This window comes from Ylistrum balloti, unplaced genomic scaffold, assembly GCF_031769215.1.
Source record: "Ylistrum balloti isolate Yb309-2 unplaced genomic scaffold, AGI_CSIRO_Ybal_v1 Utg370666, whole genome shotgun sequence".
Classification (NCBI taxonomy): domain Eukaryota; kingdom Metazoa; phylum Mollusca; class Bivalvia; order Pectinida; family Pectinidae; genus Ylistrum; species Ylistrum balloti.
Genome location: NW_026782403.1, coordinates 314,085 through 334,853, shown reverse-complemented (window position 1 = coordinate 334,853; position 20,769 = coordinate 314,085). Strand labels below are relative to the sequence as shown.

Genomic DNA, 20,769 nt, shown 5'->3' with positions numbered 1-20,769 from the left:
ATTAGTAAGAAATTCTCCCGGTTAGTACGGGAAATGCGTCCATCTCTGGGGATGCGAAATCAATGTTTCTCATCTCTCGATCCTAGATATTGGGTAGACCCTCCAGGTAAGTTGTCCTATCCTTCATTCCTGTAATGACGTGTTCTGATTTTGTGTCCGGGAGGATGTTATAATTGACTGGTAGACGACACCGAAAAATCTCTGCCCGACGAGGAGGAGATTTTTGATTGTCTAACCCGAGACTTTACCGAGGATTAGAGTCAAGCAAATACATATACGCGTGACATTATAGCCATCGGTATATGTCATACTTCAGGTCCGGATGGCAATTGTTAATGACATCAGTGACCCCAACTGACCCCGATACGTCATAAAAATGGGTGTCATTACAATTATACGATCCCACAATGTCACTTCCTGTGCATTTAGACTGTCTTGCCAGAAGTGTGGATATTTCTGTTCGGTTGGGTAGAGAATAATGTTTGTCGTCTAATTTGTTTACTATGTTGCGACTGAAAAATGGCAGCATTCACCACTCCATGAAAATCTCTCCATTCCAAAAAAAAAGCCACACGTTAATGAAATAAGAGAATAAGCGACTCCCTCACAAATACTGAAAAGATCTAAGCGACCCTTGAACTAGACACACGAATTCCTGCTTCCCGCCTCTTACATCTGAATAAGAATTCTCACCGTTCTAAGTCCCCATGAATGTACATACAGGCATGTTTATCTCTGATTACACGTTTAAAAAAGATGTTCATTTTGTAAATTAGGAACCCGCACTGCACGTATCCTTGTCTCCAGCATGCAGCGAATCAGTGAGGGACCTAACGGATCACAACGTATCACAGTTAACAGGAAAACATGTAAACTTTCTGAAGTTTGCGGATTTTCTTTATAGTTTATAATTTATTATTAACTTGATATAACCATTAATTACTAGAGACTGAAGCACGAAATCAATCTTAATCAACAACACCTGGACCACTGAGAGTCTGGTTGGTTACAATCGTTTTCGATCAACATCACCCTGGACCACTGAGAGTCTGTAGTTTTCTGGTTGTTACAATCGGTCTCGAAAAACATCACCCTGGACCAGCGAGAGTCTGTAGTATCCTTGTTGGTTACAATTGTTTTCGATCGACATCACCTTGAGAGTCTGTAGTGGCTTCTGGTTGGCTAAGATTGTTTTCAGTTAGTGTCACCCTGGACCCAAGAATCTTCTTCTTCCACCTTTTCGCCCTAAGTTCAACGTATTTTATTAGTAGAAGTACTATTTGTGTTCGTTTCTTCTATCATTTTGACGTTTTTGTTTAAACAACTATTATGTTACACGAATATAACCACATAATTGTAAGCATAACATTAGCAAAGGAAAAGAAATCAACTCATGTTCGATACAAACATAACAAAAAATTAACAAAAGGAAGACATATGCATGGAGGTTCATAAAAGGTGCCAGGAAAATACGACCAGGGGTTCCGGAAGTGTACACATCCTCTGTTTCAGCAACGGCTCACTCAATGTCAATTTTGGTTAAACCAAGTAAAGTTCCGTTCCAAAATGAAAATATTTTTTTATTTCTTAAGTCCATAAGAAACACGAAGTCACGTGAACCATACTTACTAACTGTGATAACTGTCGAATTTCCTCTCAAAAGGTACAAATCCTGTGTGTTTAAGGTAATATCTCACAGGCAACATGCTATAAGTCTAAAACAGTACCGACAGAAGAAGGAAAATGTCGAACTGATTCACCCATCTGTCGCCTTAGGGACAATATACACAATCAACAAAGTAATACAGCTCATACAGATCCAATTATCATAATAAGTACAGAGTTTATAGATAGACCGATATTCCTTATTCCGTATCATTGTCAGTCCTTAGGCGTCTCTGGTAGAGCAAAGTTCTAAATCACCTTAGTGAACCATAATATACAAAGTCGGGATAGAACACATTAAAGAGATAAATAGATAGAACCATGTAACCAGGTTGTAGAACTTAAGTCTGTAACTCTTACTCGCTAACACCTTTATCTTTGACACTAAGTTTTATCAACCAATTCAAGCCAAAAATATTTGTCGATAGAGTAAGTACCTGATGTAGATACAGTTTCATTTAAAAATACCTTTAATCACATTTTTGCGAGTGAAATATTGGAATTTATCAATGCGATAAAACCTTTATCATCACTGTAGATATTCTGTCATACTTGTGTAATATAAACGATATTACACAGAAAACCTTTAAATATCCTGATCTGTCTGTTAAGGGTTAAAAAACAGTGAGTTTCAAGAAATAAGATGTATAAAGTAAGTTATATGATTGTCTGTTGAGTAATTCTACGTACGTATAATATTGTGAGAATTAAAATTGTGTTTTGAGTTGTATAATACATTGAATTGTTCGATAGTACGTTAAGTTATGTGATAGCTTATAAAGCTGTATGATAGTGCTTTGTTTGATCTGTACGGTAATACATTGAGTCAGATGATGGTACCTTTAGTAGTATGATGGTACATTAAGTTGTGTGGTAGTGTTTTGAGTCGGAAGATAGTACATTGAGTTGGAAGATGGTACATAAAGTTGTGTGGTAGTGTTTTGAGTCAGAAGATAGTACATTGAGTTGGAAGATGGTACATTAAGTTGTGTGGTAGTGTTTTGAGTCGGAAGATGGTACATTAGGTTGTGTGATAGTGTTTTGAGTCCGAAGATAGTACATTGAGTTGGAAGATGGTACATTAAGTTGTGTGGTAGTGTTTGGAGTCGGAAGATAGTACGTTGAGTTGGGTTATGGTACACTAAGTTGTGTAGTAGTGTTATGAGTCGGAAGATTGTACGTTGAGTTGGAAGATTGCACATGGAGACGGCAAATGGAAGATGGTGGTGGCAAATAGTACACAGAGTTGTATGACGGTACCTTGTGTTGTAAAACGGTCTTTCCTTGTATGTCATGTAAGGATGGAATGAGTTCACTATCACTACACTGATTAGTGGATTGGCAAGTATCTGATCGAACTGGTCAATCGATTAATAAAGAATGGAAAGAATATGACCAGCACTTGGTTGACCTTTGCTTCGTCAAATTCTACAAGAGATTGCTATTACGAACGGTCGCAGGTTTATTGTGTGTGTGTTCTCTGGATATATACTCTCATAGTACTGATTTAGTGGTGTATACATGTACTTCATCAGCATACGTATACATGTACTTCATCAGCATACGTATACATGTACTTCATCAGCATACGTATACATGTACTTCATCAGCATACGTATACATGTACTTCATCAGCATAAAAAACAAGGATAAGTATTTAGTACAACATCAGCATAAAAAACAAGGATAAGTATTTAGTACAACATCAGCATAAAAAACAAGGATAAGTATTTAGTACAACATCAGCATAAAAAACAAGGATAAGTATTTAGTATAACATCAGCATAAAAAACAAGGATAAGTATTTAGTACAACATCAGCATAAAAAACAAGGATAAGTATTTAGTATAACATCAGCATAAAAAACAGCAAGGATAAGTATTTAGTACAACATCAGCATAAAAAACAAGGATAAGTATTTAGTACAACATCAGCATAAAAAACAGCAAGGATAAGTATTTAGTACAACATCAGCATAAAAAACAGCAAGGATAAGTATTTAGTACAACATCAGCATAAAAAACAAGGATAAGTATTTAGTATAACATCTGCATAAAAAACAGCAAGGATAAGTATTTAGTACAACATCAGCATAAAAAACAGCAAGGATAAGTATTTAGTACAACATCAGCATAAAAAACAAGGATAAGTATTTAGTACAACATCAGCATAAAAACAAGGATAAGTATTTAGTATAACATCAGCATAAAAAACAGCAAGGATAAGTATTTAGTACAACATCAGCATAAAAAACAAGGATAAGTATTTAGTATAACATCAGCATAAAAAACAAGGATAAGTATTTAGTATAACATCAGCATAAAAAACAAGTATAAGTATTTAGTACAACATCAGCATAAAAAACAAGGATAAGTATTTAGTACAACATCAGCATAAAAAACAGCAAGGATAAGTATTTAATACAACATCAGCATAAAAAACAAGGATAAGTATTTAGTATAACATCAGCATAAAAAACAGCAAGGATAAGTATTTAGTATAACATCAGCATAAAAAACAAGGATAAGTATTTAGTACAACATCAGCATAAAAACAAGGATAAGTATTTAGTATAACATCAGCATAAAAACAGCGAGGATAAGTATTTAGTACAACATCAGCATAAAAAACAGCAAGGATAAGTATTTAGTACAACATCAGCATAAAAAACAAGGCTAAGTATTTAGTATAACATCAGCATAAAAAACAGCAAGGATAAGTATTTAGTACAACATCAGCATAAAAAACAAGGATAAGTATTTAGTATAACATCAGCATAAAAACAGCAAGGATAAGTATTTAGTATAACATCAGCATAAAAACAGCAAGGATAAGTATTTAGTACAACATCAGCATAAAAACAAGGATAAATATTTAGTATAACATCAGCATAAAAAACAGCAAGGATAAGTATTTAGTATAACATCAGCATAAAAAACAAGGATAAGTATTTAGTACAACATCAGCATAAAAAACAAGGATAAGTATTTAGTATAACATCAGCATAAAAACAGCAAGGATAAGTATTTAGTATAACATCAGCATAAAAAACAAGGATAAGTATTTAGTATAACATCAGCATAAAAACAGCAAGGATAAGTATTTAGTACAACATCAGCATAAAAACAAGGATAAGTATTTAGTACAACATCAGCATAAAAACAAGGATAAATATTTAGTATAACATCAGCATAAAAACAAGGATAAATATTTAGTATAACATCAACATAAAAAACAAGGATAAGTATTTAGTATAACATCAGCATAAAAACAAGGATAAGTATTTAGTACAACATCAGCATAAAAACAAGGATAAGTATTTAGTATAACATCAGCATAAAAACAGCAAGGATAAGTATTTAGTACAACATCAGCATAAAAACAGCGAGGATAAGTATTTAGTACAACATCAGCATAAAAACAGCAAGGATAAGTATTTAGTACAACATCAGCATAAAAACAGCGAGGATAAGTATTTAGTACAACATCAGCATAAAAACAGCAAGGATAAGTATTTAGTATAACATCAGCATAAAAACAGCAAGGATAAGTATTTAGTACAACATCAGCATAAAAAACAAGGATAAGTATTTAGTACAACATCAGCATAAAAACAGCAAGGATAAGTATTTAAAGTTAATCTGTCATTTGTCGTTCTTCTTGCTTTACAAATAAATCAATTAGGAAAGCTGGAATTTTATCTGAATTGAATGGAAGTGTTTGTTTACAATTTCACCGCCTTGTTGACGTTAAAACTAATCTGAAGGAAAAGATGTAGGAAGTAAACGAATCCTTTCTGATTACGGCAGCGCCTTTTTTAAACTTCTTTCGTAATCATTTGAGAATTAAAAAGTATAAAAACATGAAAACGGTTAGCCTGTTTGGTTTCTCCTCCACAATTTCCTGCTGCAATTTCCTGCGAAGAAAATTTCTAGTCTTCAGAAATGTGCGAAAGTCTGGTCACGTTTACCCAGTTGTTTACTACATAACAAGTACTGTTGAATGAAAGGCTGCACCGAGCAGTCGGCATGTAATTAATTAGGATATGTTTTCAGACAACATGCGAAGGTGTCTTCGGTTGGAAAGTTATCAAGTTTGCAACAGTGTACAAAATACTGCTTGTTATGATATTACAGATATCGATAACAGATACCGATATAAACTATACTAAACCCAATCTCGTATTATCGACACCTCAGACTGTTGAGTCTTGGCCTATGCAACCTCACGTGAAGGTTCTCAGATGCATGGTCTGAAGCACCTTGTCTGTGGCGGTTTTGTGTTTCTGTGGAAACAGAGAAACATACCGGTCTGTCCTGAAATGGACGTGTCAATTGGCAAGACACTCTAGCCTTATTATACTGCATGCGACGAACCTCCCATATGATGTTCACTGTGTCAGTCAACAACAAAGAAAATACCGACATGTCAACATAAATTTAGTTCTAACTCGTATTCGATGAAATTAAGGCAAAATATGAACACAAGAAAACAAAATTTCAAGGAAACTTCTGATAAAAGTACACGAAAGTCAATCTAGGTAAGTTATGCCACGTTCCCAAATGATTCTGGTAGAATCTAGGGTAGTAATTTTATTCATTTGTAATTTTTATCGAATTAAAATATTGATATATGTTGAAGTAGTTTTGTCGATAAAATCGATATCTAACTTAAAATATTCACGATACCTCACCGGAAAAGTGATGCCGCGAGTCATAAGTTGTAATAATTAGATCTCTAATGATCAATTGGACAAAACAAACGAGATCAGTGAAAAATAAAATTTTATACTTGATAAGAGTACGAGGGTAATGCTATACGTCTCGTGATTATAATGCTGACTTTTGACTGGTGCAATGCAACACCATATGATTACTTCCGCAATATATCAAATGCAGTTAATTCTGTTTCCTCTGAGACATTTTCTAAATACCATTACTTTAATTCAATTATTCTATATGGCCTGGGGAAAACTAATACATTTCAATTTCGAACCAGTTTCTCATTTATCTTTGAGCTAATCATTCAGTACGTCTGTGTACAACTTATTCCACGTTACTTAAGTTCATTGTGAGACACTCCAAGGCAAAGACTATGGCTTGTTTCAAATTAAAATGTGTACAATATATGAATTACAATCTGGTGTCGGTACAGACGGAGCCTTCATATCTGTGACAACTTATAAAACAAGACAAGATATCAGCTGATCCATATCAAAAATCATTTTTCATAGCACGAAACAAAAAAATATCAGATTAACAGCTTCATTTTTGTTGATACACTGTATCAGGTTTATTTATTTCTTTGTTGCCCCGGGCTGTATATTGGCGAAACGTATGCAAGATAGCAATGAGTTTTTAAGGCTATAATTCGAGGGTACTGGCACTCCGAAGAACAGTATTGAAACAGGAAATACTGTTTCAAATTAAAAACAGCGCAGTTCTGATGTGTGTTTTATAATGAGATTCTTCTGAAATAAGACATAGAAATGTACATGTTTCAAATTGATTCAACACCTAGTAAACCAAGTCAAAGGAATCTACAATATATATGTATAGAGAGGAAGGATTGATTGAAATAAAATATTATGGCCCAGGTGATATAACATTTTTTTCAATTCGGTTGAAAATGATAAAATATATGTAGAAGGTAAAAATTCCAATTAAATATACTTTTTTTAATGCTTAGTGAGGAATTCAGGAATGGAGGCACAGCTCAGGGAGGTGGAGAGGGTGGTGTAGTGCATCTCCAAATCTTATTGCGTTATTGACATTTACATTGTATTTCGACCAACTGCGGTTTACCTCAGTCGTCTCCTACATATAAAACAACAATCTAGACTCTCGGCAACACTGATGAATCCTAGAAGGACGAAATAGCTGTAGGATTAAGTTTGATTCATTATTTAGCTACCCTGAGTTTCCATAGAAAAGTCTCACAATGCTACACTGAAGATATTGGGGACGAGTCATACATGTATCTCTCAAATGCCTGACTTTCCATAAGAATTCACACTATGCTATCCTGTAGATATGGGGACGAGTCATACATGTATCTCTCTAATGCGTGACTTTCCATAAGAATTCACACTATGCTATCCTGTAGATATGGGGACGAGTCAGACATGTCTCTCTCTAATGCGTGACTTTCCATGAGAATTTACACTATGCCATCCTGTAGATATGGGGACAGGTCAGACATGTCTCTCTCTACTGCGTGACTTTCCATGAGAATTTACACTATGCTATCCTGTAGATATGGGGACAAGTCAGACATGTCTCTCTCTACTGCGTGACTTTCCATGAGAATTTACACTATGCTATCCTGTAGACATGGGGATAGGTCAGACATGTCTCTCTCTAATGCGTGACTTTCCATGAGAATTTACACTATGCTATCCTGTAGATATGAAGAACAAGTCAGACATATATCTCTCAAATGAGTGAGTTTCCATATACTTGAAAGGTTTTCAATTTTTTACTATACAGTTATAATGTAAAACCGCTGATATGCCAGATAAATACTGCAATGTACATCGTACATTAACCGACGTTTAATCTAGAGCTTCACAGCCAGGAAAGGATATTGTGAACGTAGAACATCTGATATCCGATTTTTGACATATTTTCTTTATCATTATTTAGTCCTATATTTAGACTGTTATCTTTCAGTGTCTTTTATTTCATTAGAAAAAAAAATGTTACTATGGACAATGCCTTTTCATTTTGTTTTCTCTTCCCATATCGGTTCGTTATGTAAGTAATAATAAAATGCATTTCAGCTATATGATTGAAAGTACCGCTATCCATGATAACGACTTTATATTCTTATATACCGCAAGTATTGCATTACTCGTGTTTAGATTGTACATAGGAATATTCTGGAAGCGTTTGACAATTTTTTTCCTGTATTTGTTATTTCGTTATTTATTTAGAGATGATGTTTTTTTCCATATTTTTTAATATTTTACTCCTATTTCCTATTGTTTTATAGCAAGTATCCGTCCTGGTGTCCGTTCTCACTCTGACGGCGATCTCAATAGAGCGCTACATGGCGATCTGTCATCCGTTGTCCTTCCGTGTATCCAAGTACAAGACGATCCTTGTGATTGGGATGGTGTGGCTCCTATCCCTCCTGGTGGCCATACCTGATCTCGTCTTCCTTACATTGTTACCGGATAACCTAATTCCGCCGGACATCGGGAACATTTGGCTCACAGCCTGCATCCCCTCTGATATAGAAAAGGAGTTAGTGTATCAGATGTTCCTCACTGTAGCCTACTACATTCTCCCTCTTTTTATCATGGGATTCGCCTACACTCGGATAGCCATGTGCCTGTGGCAGAGTACACAGGCCGGACCAGCCACAAACAGTAAGTACCAACGTTAATCCTAGACACAAAAACTCTGTTAATAAATATTAAGCATCATTTTGTCTGTTCAGGATGTCCTCTGTATGCTCAAATGGAAGAGGGGAAACAACCAGACTCCATGACAGAGCACTAGGAATGACAAGTATGATATCACGAATTACGTAATTAAGGTTTTCGAGTTATCCTTTAACGTACTACCTTTCCGCCTTATCTCATTTCCCGCGCGAAAATGGCAATCCACATATACGCCCCAGCAAGGTGGTACCATTGACAACGCGATCGACAACATACAAGATAAAACCAGAGTTGCTTAAAGTAGCATAGTTCACCTAAAGATGACGTATTTCAATCATGTAGTAACTAATTGATATTCAAAGTTGCACACTTTACAGGATGCATCCTTTTTAGGAGATCATTATCAAATAGTGGGCTATTCAATTCGCCCGACCATCTTTGATTACGAAAGTCTGTTATCGCTATTTTTTGAGGGGTACTCAATAGATTATCCTCAAATAGCATATGTAGGTTTGATTTGGACCCATGTTGTGCTGGTTTGATGTTGGACTGATTAGAAAAAACAAAATAAATGTCTGGTACCATCTTGGAATTTTACTTATTCTCAGATTATGAATGTAAGTTTCGCTTCGTCACTAGTTGCGCTCTTTTGGTTTTGAGACTTATCAGGAAAACAAAGGACCGTTAGGCGACCATCTTGGATTTGGAAGGTAAAGGGGAGGGGACGGGTGAGGATGGGATTGAGAGGTAGGGATAAGGGGAGGGGGCATACCTTACAGTACAGCTATCGATCAATTCTACTTTGTAAATATTGTACTGAAATCACAAATAGTTGATTTTAACTCTCAAAATCATATCGACGTTGAGTTTGCTCCTTTATCAAATTAGGATATCAACTTTATTTTATTCGTTGATAAGGGACTGTAACGAAATAGGTGTCTTTTTAAATGACAGAACCTTGTATTATTAATTGAAAGTTACGTAATAGTAATATTACTATTCCTTCCCGAGTATGAAACCAGATTTTTATCATCTTGTTGTGTTCCCTCTCAGCAATATGGATATCATGTTTGTTCGTTAAAAACAATAGAAGAAGCACCAACAAACAAATAAACAACAACAATTCGAGTACATGTCACAGCAGCACTGAATATCAGATTTGTTAAAAATTTTACGGCATTTCTATCAGGTTATTCAAACTGCTCTTTGTACAGAAATTGGAAAATATTCGGCATTATTGTGACGTCAATATATATGTAGGGGCTGATACTCGTCATATCACACTACCGAAAAACAAGATTTCTTCCAATTCATGTGCTTCGTAACTGAATAAGATATTTATCAGTGAATTTTACTTCAAATCTCAGTTCATGAAAAACTCTTACTTTGATCTTCGATAATCCATAAACTGGTATCATATTCCCCAAGGTATTTAAAGGTGATGATACAAACAGATAGAATTAAGTCTATATTTAATTCTGTCTTGTTTATCTTGATCTTTCGTGTAATTTAATATGATAATTAGAACAGCTGGATTTTCGTCTTTAAATATTCCGACAGCTGCTGGCATGCGAGTCTCCGAGGTTTGTCGCAACCTGCACACCACGTTTTAATTCATACTACAGTACATAAGTTCATATAAAATTATCGAATATATAAAAATGACGAAGTTTATTAAATAAATGTGGTGGTGAAGCGGCCTATCTAGATTTTGTTATTTCGTTGAATCAAATCTTAATTTATACAGTCTCCTCTAGCATCACTGGATGAGCACTAAACGTCTGTGTGGTGGAATTTGATAATTTTGAAAGGTGCTATTCTCTTGTGTGTCTGTTGTACAACCGTGCACACGCATTTTAAACGCAGTTATTCGTCATATAAACATTTTCATATCTTTCAGATTGTTTTAATTGATGATATGTAAACTGAAAATCTTTGATATTAAAATTTAAGAATTATACCTTATTTATTTCCGATTCAGTGAAATATCAATAAAACAGAGACAACCTATTAATAATATCTAATTCGCCAAGGCAACATTAGAAGTAGCAGTCATAATGATAACAGGAACCATTTATAGTTACACCTGTCTCGCAGGAGACATTAATGAAGGTACAATAAGACAACAGTGAAGTCGTATTATTATGTATTGAATGGGCTTGTTATGGCAAGAATGGTCGTTATAACTGAGTGAGATGTGCTGGCCAACACAATCCGAGCTAGCAATCTGAAGCATCACAACTCTGTGTTTATGTTTACCTCAAGTCCGAGCTAGCAATCTGCCAGGAAAATGAGCATCACAGCTCAGTGTTTATGTTTACCTCACATGAGCATCTTACTCTTTGAATAGAGTATAACTCAACTAAACAAGATAAAAATACTTATAGCTGATAATATAATCAATCAAGTGGAAATAATGAATAATAAGATAAAAACATTAAATGATTTATTACCATAAACCTTACAGTTTATCAGTACAGTACATATATTTACAGTGTAAATACAAACATAACAACAAACACGAGAAATACGGCTCACAACACTGACAGAATACACATATCCCATCAGAGTGTAGAGGATAATACTGTATATCACTCACAACACTCACAGACCACACATATCCAATCAGAGTGTAGAGGATAATACTGTATATCACTCACAACACTCACGGACCACACACATCCAATCAGAGTGTAGAGGATAATACTGTATATCACTCACAACACTCACAGACCACACACATCCAATCAGAGTGTAGAGGATAATTCTGTATATCACTCACAACACTCACAGACCACACACATCCAATAAGAGTGTAGAGGATAATTCTGTATATCACTCACAACACTCACAGACCACACACATCCAATCAGAGTGTAGAGGATAATTCTGTATATCACTCACAACACTCACAGACCACACACATCCAATCAGAGTGTAGAGGATAATTCTGTATATCACTCACAACACTCACAGACCACACACATCCAATCAGAGTGTAGAGGATAATTCTGTATATCACTCACAACACTCACAGACCACACATATCCAATCAGAGTGTAGAGGATAATACTGTATATCACTCACAACACTCACGGACCACACACATCCAATCAGAGTGTAGAGGATAATACTGTATATCACTCACAACACTCACAGACCACACACATCCAATCAGAGTGTAGAGGATAATTCTGTATATCACTCACAACACTGACGGACCACACACATCCAATCAGAGTGTAGAGGATAATTCTGTATATCACTCACAACACTGACGGACCACACACATCCAAACATTTTCTTATATCTTTATATTGCCCGCATTTTAAGATAAAATTGTATTTATCCTCAATATCACAACTGGTACAATATGTGTTGATTCTGTTGATTCTTTCATCATTAACACACCACCGGTTTATACTATACAATCTATTCGACATCATATATTTTTGTAATTTGTTGGATATTTCATAAACAATTAGGTTTTGTTAAATACTTCTTCTGACAAAATGTGCTACTTATACATCTATGAAGTGAGTACTTAAAAGACCACTTGATCAAATTCATACATTCTTGCTGAAAAACATCACTCACGCTGCATTCAATTAAATTTAGAATGAAAATTTCATTGCTATAATTAAAATATTCTCCCAACTACCCTTAACCTATTCATAATAATTCATTTTTTAAACTGTCCATCCATTCGCTCCTCTTTTCAATCACATCATCGTAACAAGCCCTTCGAATACAATTATCGGAGTTTCTAAGTTTATGCCAATATCTGAAATTTCTCAATTTGCGAATTATATGTAAGGACATCTACCACATTGTTGATAAATAATGATGTAAAATCTACATTTGTAACCCCCAAGTTCCTCTTTACATTATGTTTTTCCTATATCAAGTGTTTTGTGAAATCCCAAAACATCAGACCCATAGTTCAGTTGACTATAAATGTTTCGAAAACGTTGAGTTTCAATATTAAAATATTTCTCTATGAAATGTTTGAAAGGACAAACAACGATTTCCTTCCTTGCTTAGCTATTTTGTTGTTGTATCCAATTTAATTTACCATTGAATTTCATACAATTCCAAGATAATTCAAACTATCAACATTTTCTGATATATAACTATTGTCTCCTTCAACTGACCAGCATTTATAACAAACATAACCTATGTTTTTAACAGTACGAGTTAATAAACATTAATCTAACATTTTCTGCGATACTTCTGCTGATCAGCTAATTTTATATCATTTACATACATTAATAAAAAATAAAATGATTGATTTTAGTTCTATAAAAGGACAAGTATCTATTCAAAAAATGCATCTCACAATCATTAACTTAAAGAGAGAAATAAAATCATGATTTTGCCTTGAAATATTCCCTTCTTGCAATTGAAGAAATCCGAATAAAATAATAAAAGAATAATTAAATTTAACACAACACTTTATACAATGCTCAAATAATATTTGACATTTTTTATCCTCAACACCTTCTTTGGTAGGCTTGTACCAAACATTTTGTCCATTAACAAATTAAACACTTTCTAATAATCTTAAAACAACAATGTAATTTCCGTTTGTTTTTCAACGTTCTATTTATTTGATTGTAAAACAAATATTGCATCTGCTGTAGATACGTTTTTCCGAAACCCGAACCTTGTTATTAAATATGGAATTAAAATTTCTTTACCTTTAAATAAGATAAACTCATTAAACAACAAATTATGACCATAAGCTTTATCTGAATGTACTAATAACTCTATCAATTTCATCTTCGAAAATATCAACATCTGACACGTGTAACATATCGTCTTTATATTTGAATCATCAATTCTCAGAATTCAATCACTGTTTCATTTTCTCTCTGTTCAGTAGACGACACGTTACACACATGTTAAACAAAATCATCATCAAGAGTGTAACTATTAACATGCTTTTTTTCCTGACATTTGAGTAAAGATGTTTAGGGTAATATTCCCCATATAATGGGTGTCATTTTTGTACCTTAACTCACATTCTTTCTTGGTAGTAACATTGTGGCCTTGTAGTGGAAATGTAAATATAGTCTGTTAATGCACACCCGACATGCCTTCACGTGTATTACAAAGACGACATGCGAATGTTTCCTGTCTCTTTAATTGTACTGTACGGGATATTACAACCTGTGATTATTAAAAGCTGTCATCGTCTGGTACATACTTATATATATATATATATTCCTCACGTTCTTTCCCTCTTCAGGATGGGCAAATGTAAACGATGTCATCTGTACTCATGATCACAACCATTAATCTTCATTCAGATACACTGGCTGATAAAACTCTGGCTCTATAATGGATATATCATGTTCGTTGATAATGACACAAATCAAGTTTTCTTGTGTGGTTACTTAGCAGCTAATAACTATGATTTCTTAATAATATCAAATCCATTATCACATTTTACGATTAAGAGTTAGTATGTTAAGTTAGCGCCAGCAAAATTACTGAACTAGGACGTGGTAACAGATATAGGATGATCACGTGATAACAGATCTAGGATTATCACATGATAACATGTCTAGGATTATCACGTGATAACATGTCTAGGATTATCACATGATAACAGATCTAGGATGATCATGTTCAGTAGATATAAGAAATGAATGGCTAGGTAAACGTGACAGTTATACTAATAAATACATCAGTTTTTATAAATGTGTCAGCACACGTAACATCTAGGGCCCCATATTGATCAATAACACCATATGAATGTGTACGATAGAATATTAACATTACAATTAGTTCATAAACACATAAACGTAACTTAGTTCGAATAACGTGCAAGATATTAACCTTCATAGATTACCAGTTATAGTTATGACCTGGATGTGGTTTAAATGTTTGAGATGAAAAATAGTAACAATTATTCCATAATCGGCGCTTTAATTCTTTTTTATGTATTGTCAATTTCCGTCAAATTTGATTTCCTTGCAACAAAAATGTTTGGATCGATTCTGTGAAATCAGTCCCGCTATATTCCTAGGGATACATCGTTGGTTAGTTGTTAGTACTGTTTATTTAGGTATTGGTCAGTTGTTTTACTGCTGTTTATTTTACCGTTTCGACTCTCTGGCCACCTGTTGGGGAAGCAACAGCTGTCCCGAACTGATAGTCTGAAATCCTTCCCCTGAAACACTCCCCTAGATACAGCGATTTGAATTGTCGATAATGCTTTATCAAACGCTTTGTAAACAATCAGAAAAAGAATTCTATGGATATAAATGATTCTACAAGATTAATGTTGGGATTGGTTTCAATTAGTCACGTCATTGTGAGCACAACCACTTTGTTACAGTAGGTTATGTTAACATTAATTACCTAGGTGAAACGTCCATCAGACATTTCATTCGTCTACGATATCGCTTGAGCGGTCGACTGTGGAAGAAATACATCGGGCAGAAAATATATGTTTCAAAACTTCCTGACAGTTTTTAAAGGTTAAGTACCTGCAAAAGGTGCACGTACGAAAATTGTTACACTAAAAATAGAAGCATATTTTTAAGAAACAGCTCGATACTTAATTAAACAGTTTATAAAATCACAGAAATACTGTTGTATGACCGAAGAGTTGACTGTCATATTACTGCTATCGAGACTTTTGTATAGCAGAAATACGCTATGATAGAATTCACAGTCAATGTAATGTCGTGAGACTAGCTGATGTCGATAGCGCTATTACTAGATAATTGTCCGTCCGTATCTTTCATTATTCTACAATAGACACGCGACACTTGAATATGCAATGTGTTCAAAGTACACTGGATCGACGTGGGTATTCAGAGAAAACACAGTAACGACAAAATGTGTTTGATGATGGAAATCAAATTATTTACGTTATTAAGTAGCTAGCAATACAATAATTCTACAATGATAAAACTGTTATCAGATTTGAAGAACTCCCATGTGAAATTCCGCCATAACTGGCGTTGTAACTACGCTGTTTACAGTGTCTTGTGTATTGCTTATACAATTACTCACTCATGTTCTCATTCAATGGTAATCCCCCTTGAACGGTGGTCCTGCCATTGTTACTATTAAATATCATATCAATGCTAAGGGTATTTTTGTATCTGGACGTGTCCGATGTCATAAAATCAAGTATTATAACGGTTTCAGTACTGTATGGTTAGGATATTATAGTGGACAAAAATCGAGTCGTCTTTCCATTGGGAGAAGTCTTCAGACGAACATGTATATATGAGTGTATCACAATGTAACATTAACGTAATAAAGTTTGATACAAATATGTTCTCGACTTACTAATGTCAATATGTCCTCAGGTGACAAATAGATGTACAATATATTTAATGAAATGTCTCTTATAACTGCCATTCGATACGTGAGCTGGTGAAGGCGTGTCGATAATGTTTTATCCACCAATCTAGTTTAATTGTCTCTACTTTCCTCCCTTACGATCTCTCACTGCTTACATTTCTCCATTTTTTCCCGTTCCTGCCTCTTTTGACACGTTTACGTCGTCTCCACAGCCAATCCTGTCGTCGCTCAGCCCTCCTCTCCCGTTTCAATTCCCTCCATTTTCAATCTCTACTTCCTTTCCCCAGCAGTCCTCTTCACGTTATTTCTCATCACTTTGGATATTACCAACGTTTAATTCCTATCAACAATAAATAGCAAACCTAAAAAAGCAGTCGATAAACTCATTAATTGGTATTTAAATCGCAAAAAGGAACATTGTTTTGCCAGCTATTTATACAAAATATCGATTATTCTATTTGAAAATTTACCCGACTCCGACTGTGTTAGTACTCTTATGTTGAAACGAAGAGAAAATGTCCTTGTATTGTGACAGTGATATTTTCTTTCCTGTACTAATCAATCTTTTTTACTACTACTAAGTAACCTCGGTTATTCAACAGTATGCTGACAAATTGATTTTTCCTTGTCAATTTTGTTTAATTTTTTCGTAACGATTTTATTTTTGACTTATTTCTTATTTGGTCTTATTTCAAAAGTACATGTTTATTTTCATTGAGTTTGTATTTTAATAATCGAAATTGTACAACATTATGACATTTCAGCTTTACATACTTACGTGTACCCGTATAGTTGAATTAGTTTTTTTTAGTCCGTCGAAATTTATCGTCATCACTTACTAAATATTAGAAGGTAAATACCGTGAGTGTGTTCGACAGATAAAACAGATATATTCATCTTTGCATATAACATCCGGACACGAAATTGTCAACTTACGACCATATGCGAGTGATAGACTTGGCAACAAGAAACATACATAGTCATGATGACATAATAATTCATGTGATTAAGATCTGGTCTTGGACTGCACCGTAACGGAGAGAGATAGACGGAGATAGTTAGAGAGATACTTCCAAATAAAGAAATGGTAGGTTGTAGATCAAAGAGAAACCTGATATTTAGATGTTCAAGACACTCAATATCACAAATAGTTCCAAACGATTATATCATCGTATATGGCATTTAATGGCAAAACAAAAAAATATTGAAAAGTATCAAAAGAACGCCAGCACGTAAACTAAAGCTTCAGCTTAACATAAAAAGAAGAAACAAGGGCAGAGATAACTAAAGACACGCAAGAGAATGACACCTTTTAAAAGACTTTAGAGTTAAATACAGTCATACAGTTGTGTCGTCCTTCTAGGTCTCGTCAGTGATGCTAGCTATTTCTTTAGCACCATAATGTTATACGTTTTACATATCTGGTAATTTCTGAGGGACATCAAGTAAATGTGTATATTCAGAGCTGTGCTGCTATCTTAAAGAATTCAAATGCTGGTTACGGCTAATCTCGGTGACTAAAATCCACCAGCAGTTTCTACTACCTGCTGTCTCATAGATTGTACAAAACACGTACAACTGAATAGCAAAAATTTGAACAAAGAAAATTTAAACTAGAGACCAGCGAAGGAGAATCCTATAAGGAGAATGATATCAGGTGGTGTCACTTTCTCCAACGAGAACTAGGCGTAAATCAAAATAAACTGCTAATTATTCTTAAGAACTTTGAATATATTGAGAATGTACAAGGGAATAGAATATTTACCAATTAGATTGTAATCAAGACCGTAAAACTTTCTAATAATCTTTTTGCACACTGCATTTTTTGAAACTCGTCTTGTTTTCCCGACAAGTTTCGAATCCGTGACGGTATCCGTGATTTTTATTTATAAATAGGAGTGAAGTACCGGCGACATACCGATGAAGCAAACGTTTGTTGTTGACAAGTTCGCGTAATCAACGTACTAACGTACATCAATATATAACGATACATATATCAATAATATCGCTATCTATGTTCATCTAAACATTTACCTTAAACACACGAGTAAGTACAGGATTAAGGCACGCCGTGTAATACTCGTTTAACGTTACATACCGGATAGCATGACTCAGTTACGGTCTTTGTCATTTTAACTACAGGATCCTTACAACGCTTAATGCAACGCCGATAGCAAAGGACAATAAAAATAGAGCATTTAAATTTGATGGAAAAGTGTATTATGCAACAAAGAATAGAATTGGCTTCCAGCATCCGCTTATTACATAAGGCAGATTGTATTCCGCCATTTCCCTGCAGTAGAACTGTAATTGCCGTGACTTTTTAAGTTTTCGTTCCAAATTGTGATGTTGGTAAGGAACACTGCTCGTCGCCCACCATTAGCATCCTGCTTCGTGCCCGCTCTGCGATTTTTCGGCTATGTTATAATTAACAAGCTTCCTCAGATAAATACAACCACACAATGATCACAGAGTGGGCTAATCTTAATTCACTCTTTCTAAAAGAATGCGTTTCGCTCTATTCTTAAACTGTATCCAATGCATATTTAAAAAGTTTTAGCTGTTAATTAATCGGGAATGCGTTTCTGAGAATTCTTCAGCAATACTGTTTAGTTTTGTTTCTGACATGCGTGTCCTCTACATCAGTGAGGGGGGAAATTTCCAACAACTGTCGACTTATTATTTCACCACTCTCACTTAAACATACTTTTAACGAGACTAAAATTGAAAGATCGACTTTAAATGTAATCACCAGCTTTCTTGCGTTATTCATTAATTAAGATAAACATTTGAAAAAGAAACCGGCAAGAAAATACCAACATGTGAAAACAGCAATAAGCCAGTCTCAAATTCGATAAAACTAGGGCAAATATAAAAGATTTACACAGATACTCCTGAGAAAGTACAAGCAGAATAAAGATCGGGTGTTCCGAACAACATCCGCCATGTAACGCAACTTGGTACTTGGTCAATTCATGTACGTAAGGTCACGTTCTCACGTTGTTGAGAACAAGGTATGCATTAACGGAACCTACCGGCAAGCTAACGAGGATCAAACACGCCCAGCTACATAGCACACAAAGAAAATGGTATATCGGCAGTCCATGACTGTTTTTGATCCAATAAAAACACATCCTGTTAAGCTTACAATAAAATAATTAGGTACTCATAGATATACATTATGTAGAACTTGCTCTGATTTTTAAAGGCTGTGGTTGAGTATAAGAATATTTTAATGAAAGAAGAAATCGAATTCAAAGGCAAAATTGAATTTCAAACACGACAAGAATATGGGATCGATCATACATACATAAATCACAATTGCAAATATGGTGCATCAAATTGGGCGCAGATCGCGACTTTCGGAAATCCTTTAGATGTATCATACTGCATATATATAAACTTATTGTCGTACAAAAAGCTATCGTTAAAACATGCGGTGACATGTGGGCGATGATTATGCCTAGACGGATTTTTTTTATCTCTATGCTACTTAGATTTCGGACAATATGTAATTCTAATCCTGGAAATCCGGTCTGGTGGCCACATTTGAATGTGAAATACTGCTTTATTGATTGTCGGGTTTTATGGTTTGGATGAATCGTCACGCGTTATAACATAATCTTGTGAAACGATGGGGGCGATCAAATGATTCAATACTATTGATCTGGAGATCTAGATAATGTCAACATGTTTACTTTAAAGTTTAGCCGGTACAGACGAAACACTTGGAATTTAACGAGGTCTTCGATTTATGCGAGTACGAGATAGCGAAGTTCGTGTGTAAAGCGAGCATATTAGAAAGGTAATAAGCAATTTATAAGCAATTAGTTATAAAAAATCGTGAGACATTATCCTTATTAGGTTGTTAACAAATAAAATTGTTTGTGACATAATTAAACGTTTGTCATTTTTTTTACTCCTATAGATATACTCGGATCGCATGAAATCTTTCATTACTAGCATTCCTTTCATTTGAATGTCGAATTGCAAGACATAAACGGAACGATTTTCCGTAGTGGAATAAGATAAAAGGGCGATGTTTTTCTGGCGATATTTACTCCATATCTCACCTTTGACCTCTATAAAACAATGACTTTGAAATGAGCATTTGATGTTTCAATGACTTCATTCACCACACGAAAAGTCATTTCAGATACAGTTTCATATGAAATCGAATAAGTCATAGATTCGACTACGCTTTATTGAAGATATGTGTAATCGATATGTAAGTCTACGCGTTCCCTCATCTTGATGTAGATTAAGAACTTGCCCCTTTCGGAGTATCCAAATTGCTAAGTTAAAATTGTATGTAGATTTCTGTAAACATCTGAATACAGTAAAATAGATGTTTTTATTCTTTGATGACAAAATGCATGTGTGAAATTCGA

General features: G+C 34.6%; 1 protein-coding gene across 4 annotated transcripts in view; it reads left to right on the top strand.

The window, feature by feature from the left end:
* Positions 1–20,769, top strand: part of LOC132557378 (orexin receptor type 2-like) — a 68,886-nt gene that overhangs the window by 35,103 nt on the left and 13,014 nt on the right. For all 4 annotated transcript variants that reach the window (XM_060221877.1, XM_060221879.1, XM_060221880.1 and 1 more), the window contains exon 2: positions 8,659–9,037. In XM_060221877.1, coding sequence (XP_060077860.1) covers positions 8,659–9,037 — 379 coding nt within the window. The remainder of the gene's footprint in view (positions 1–8,658; positions 9,038–20,769) is intronic.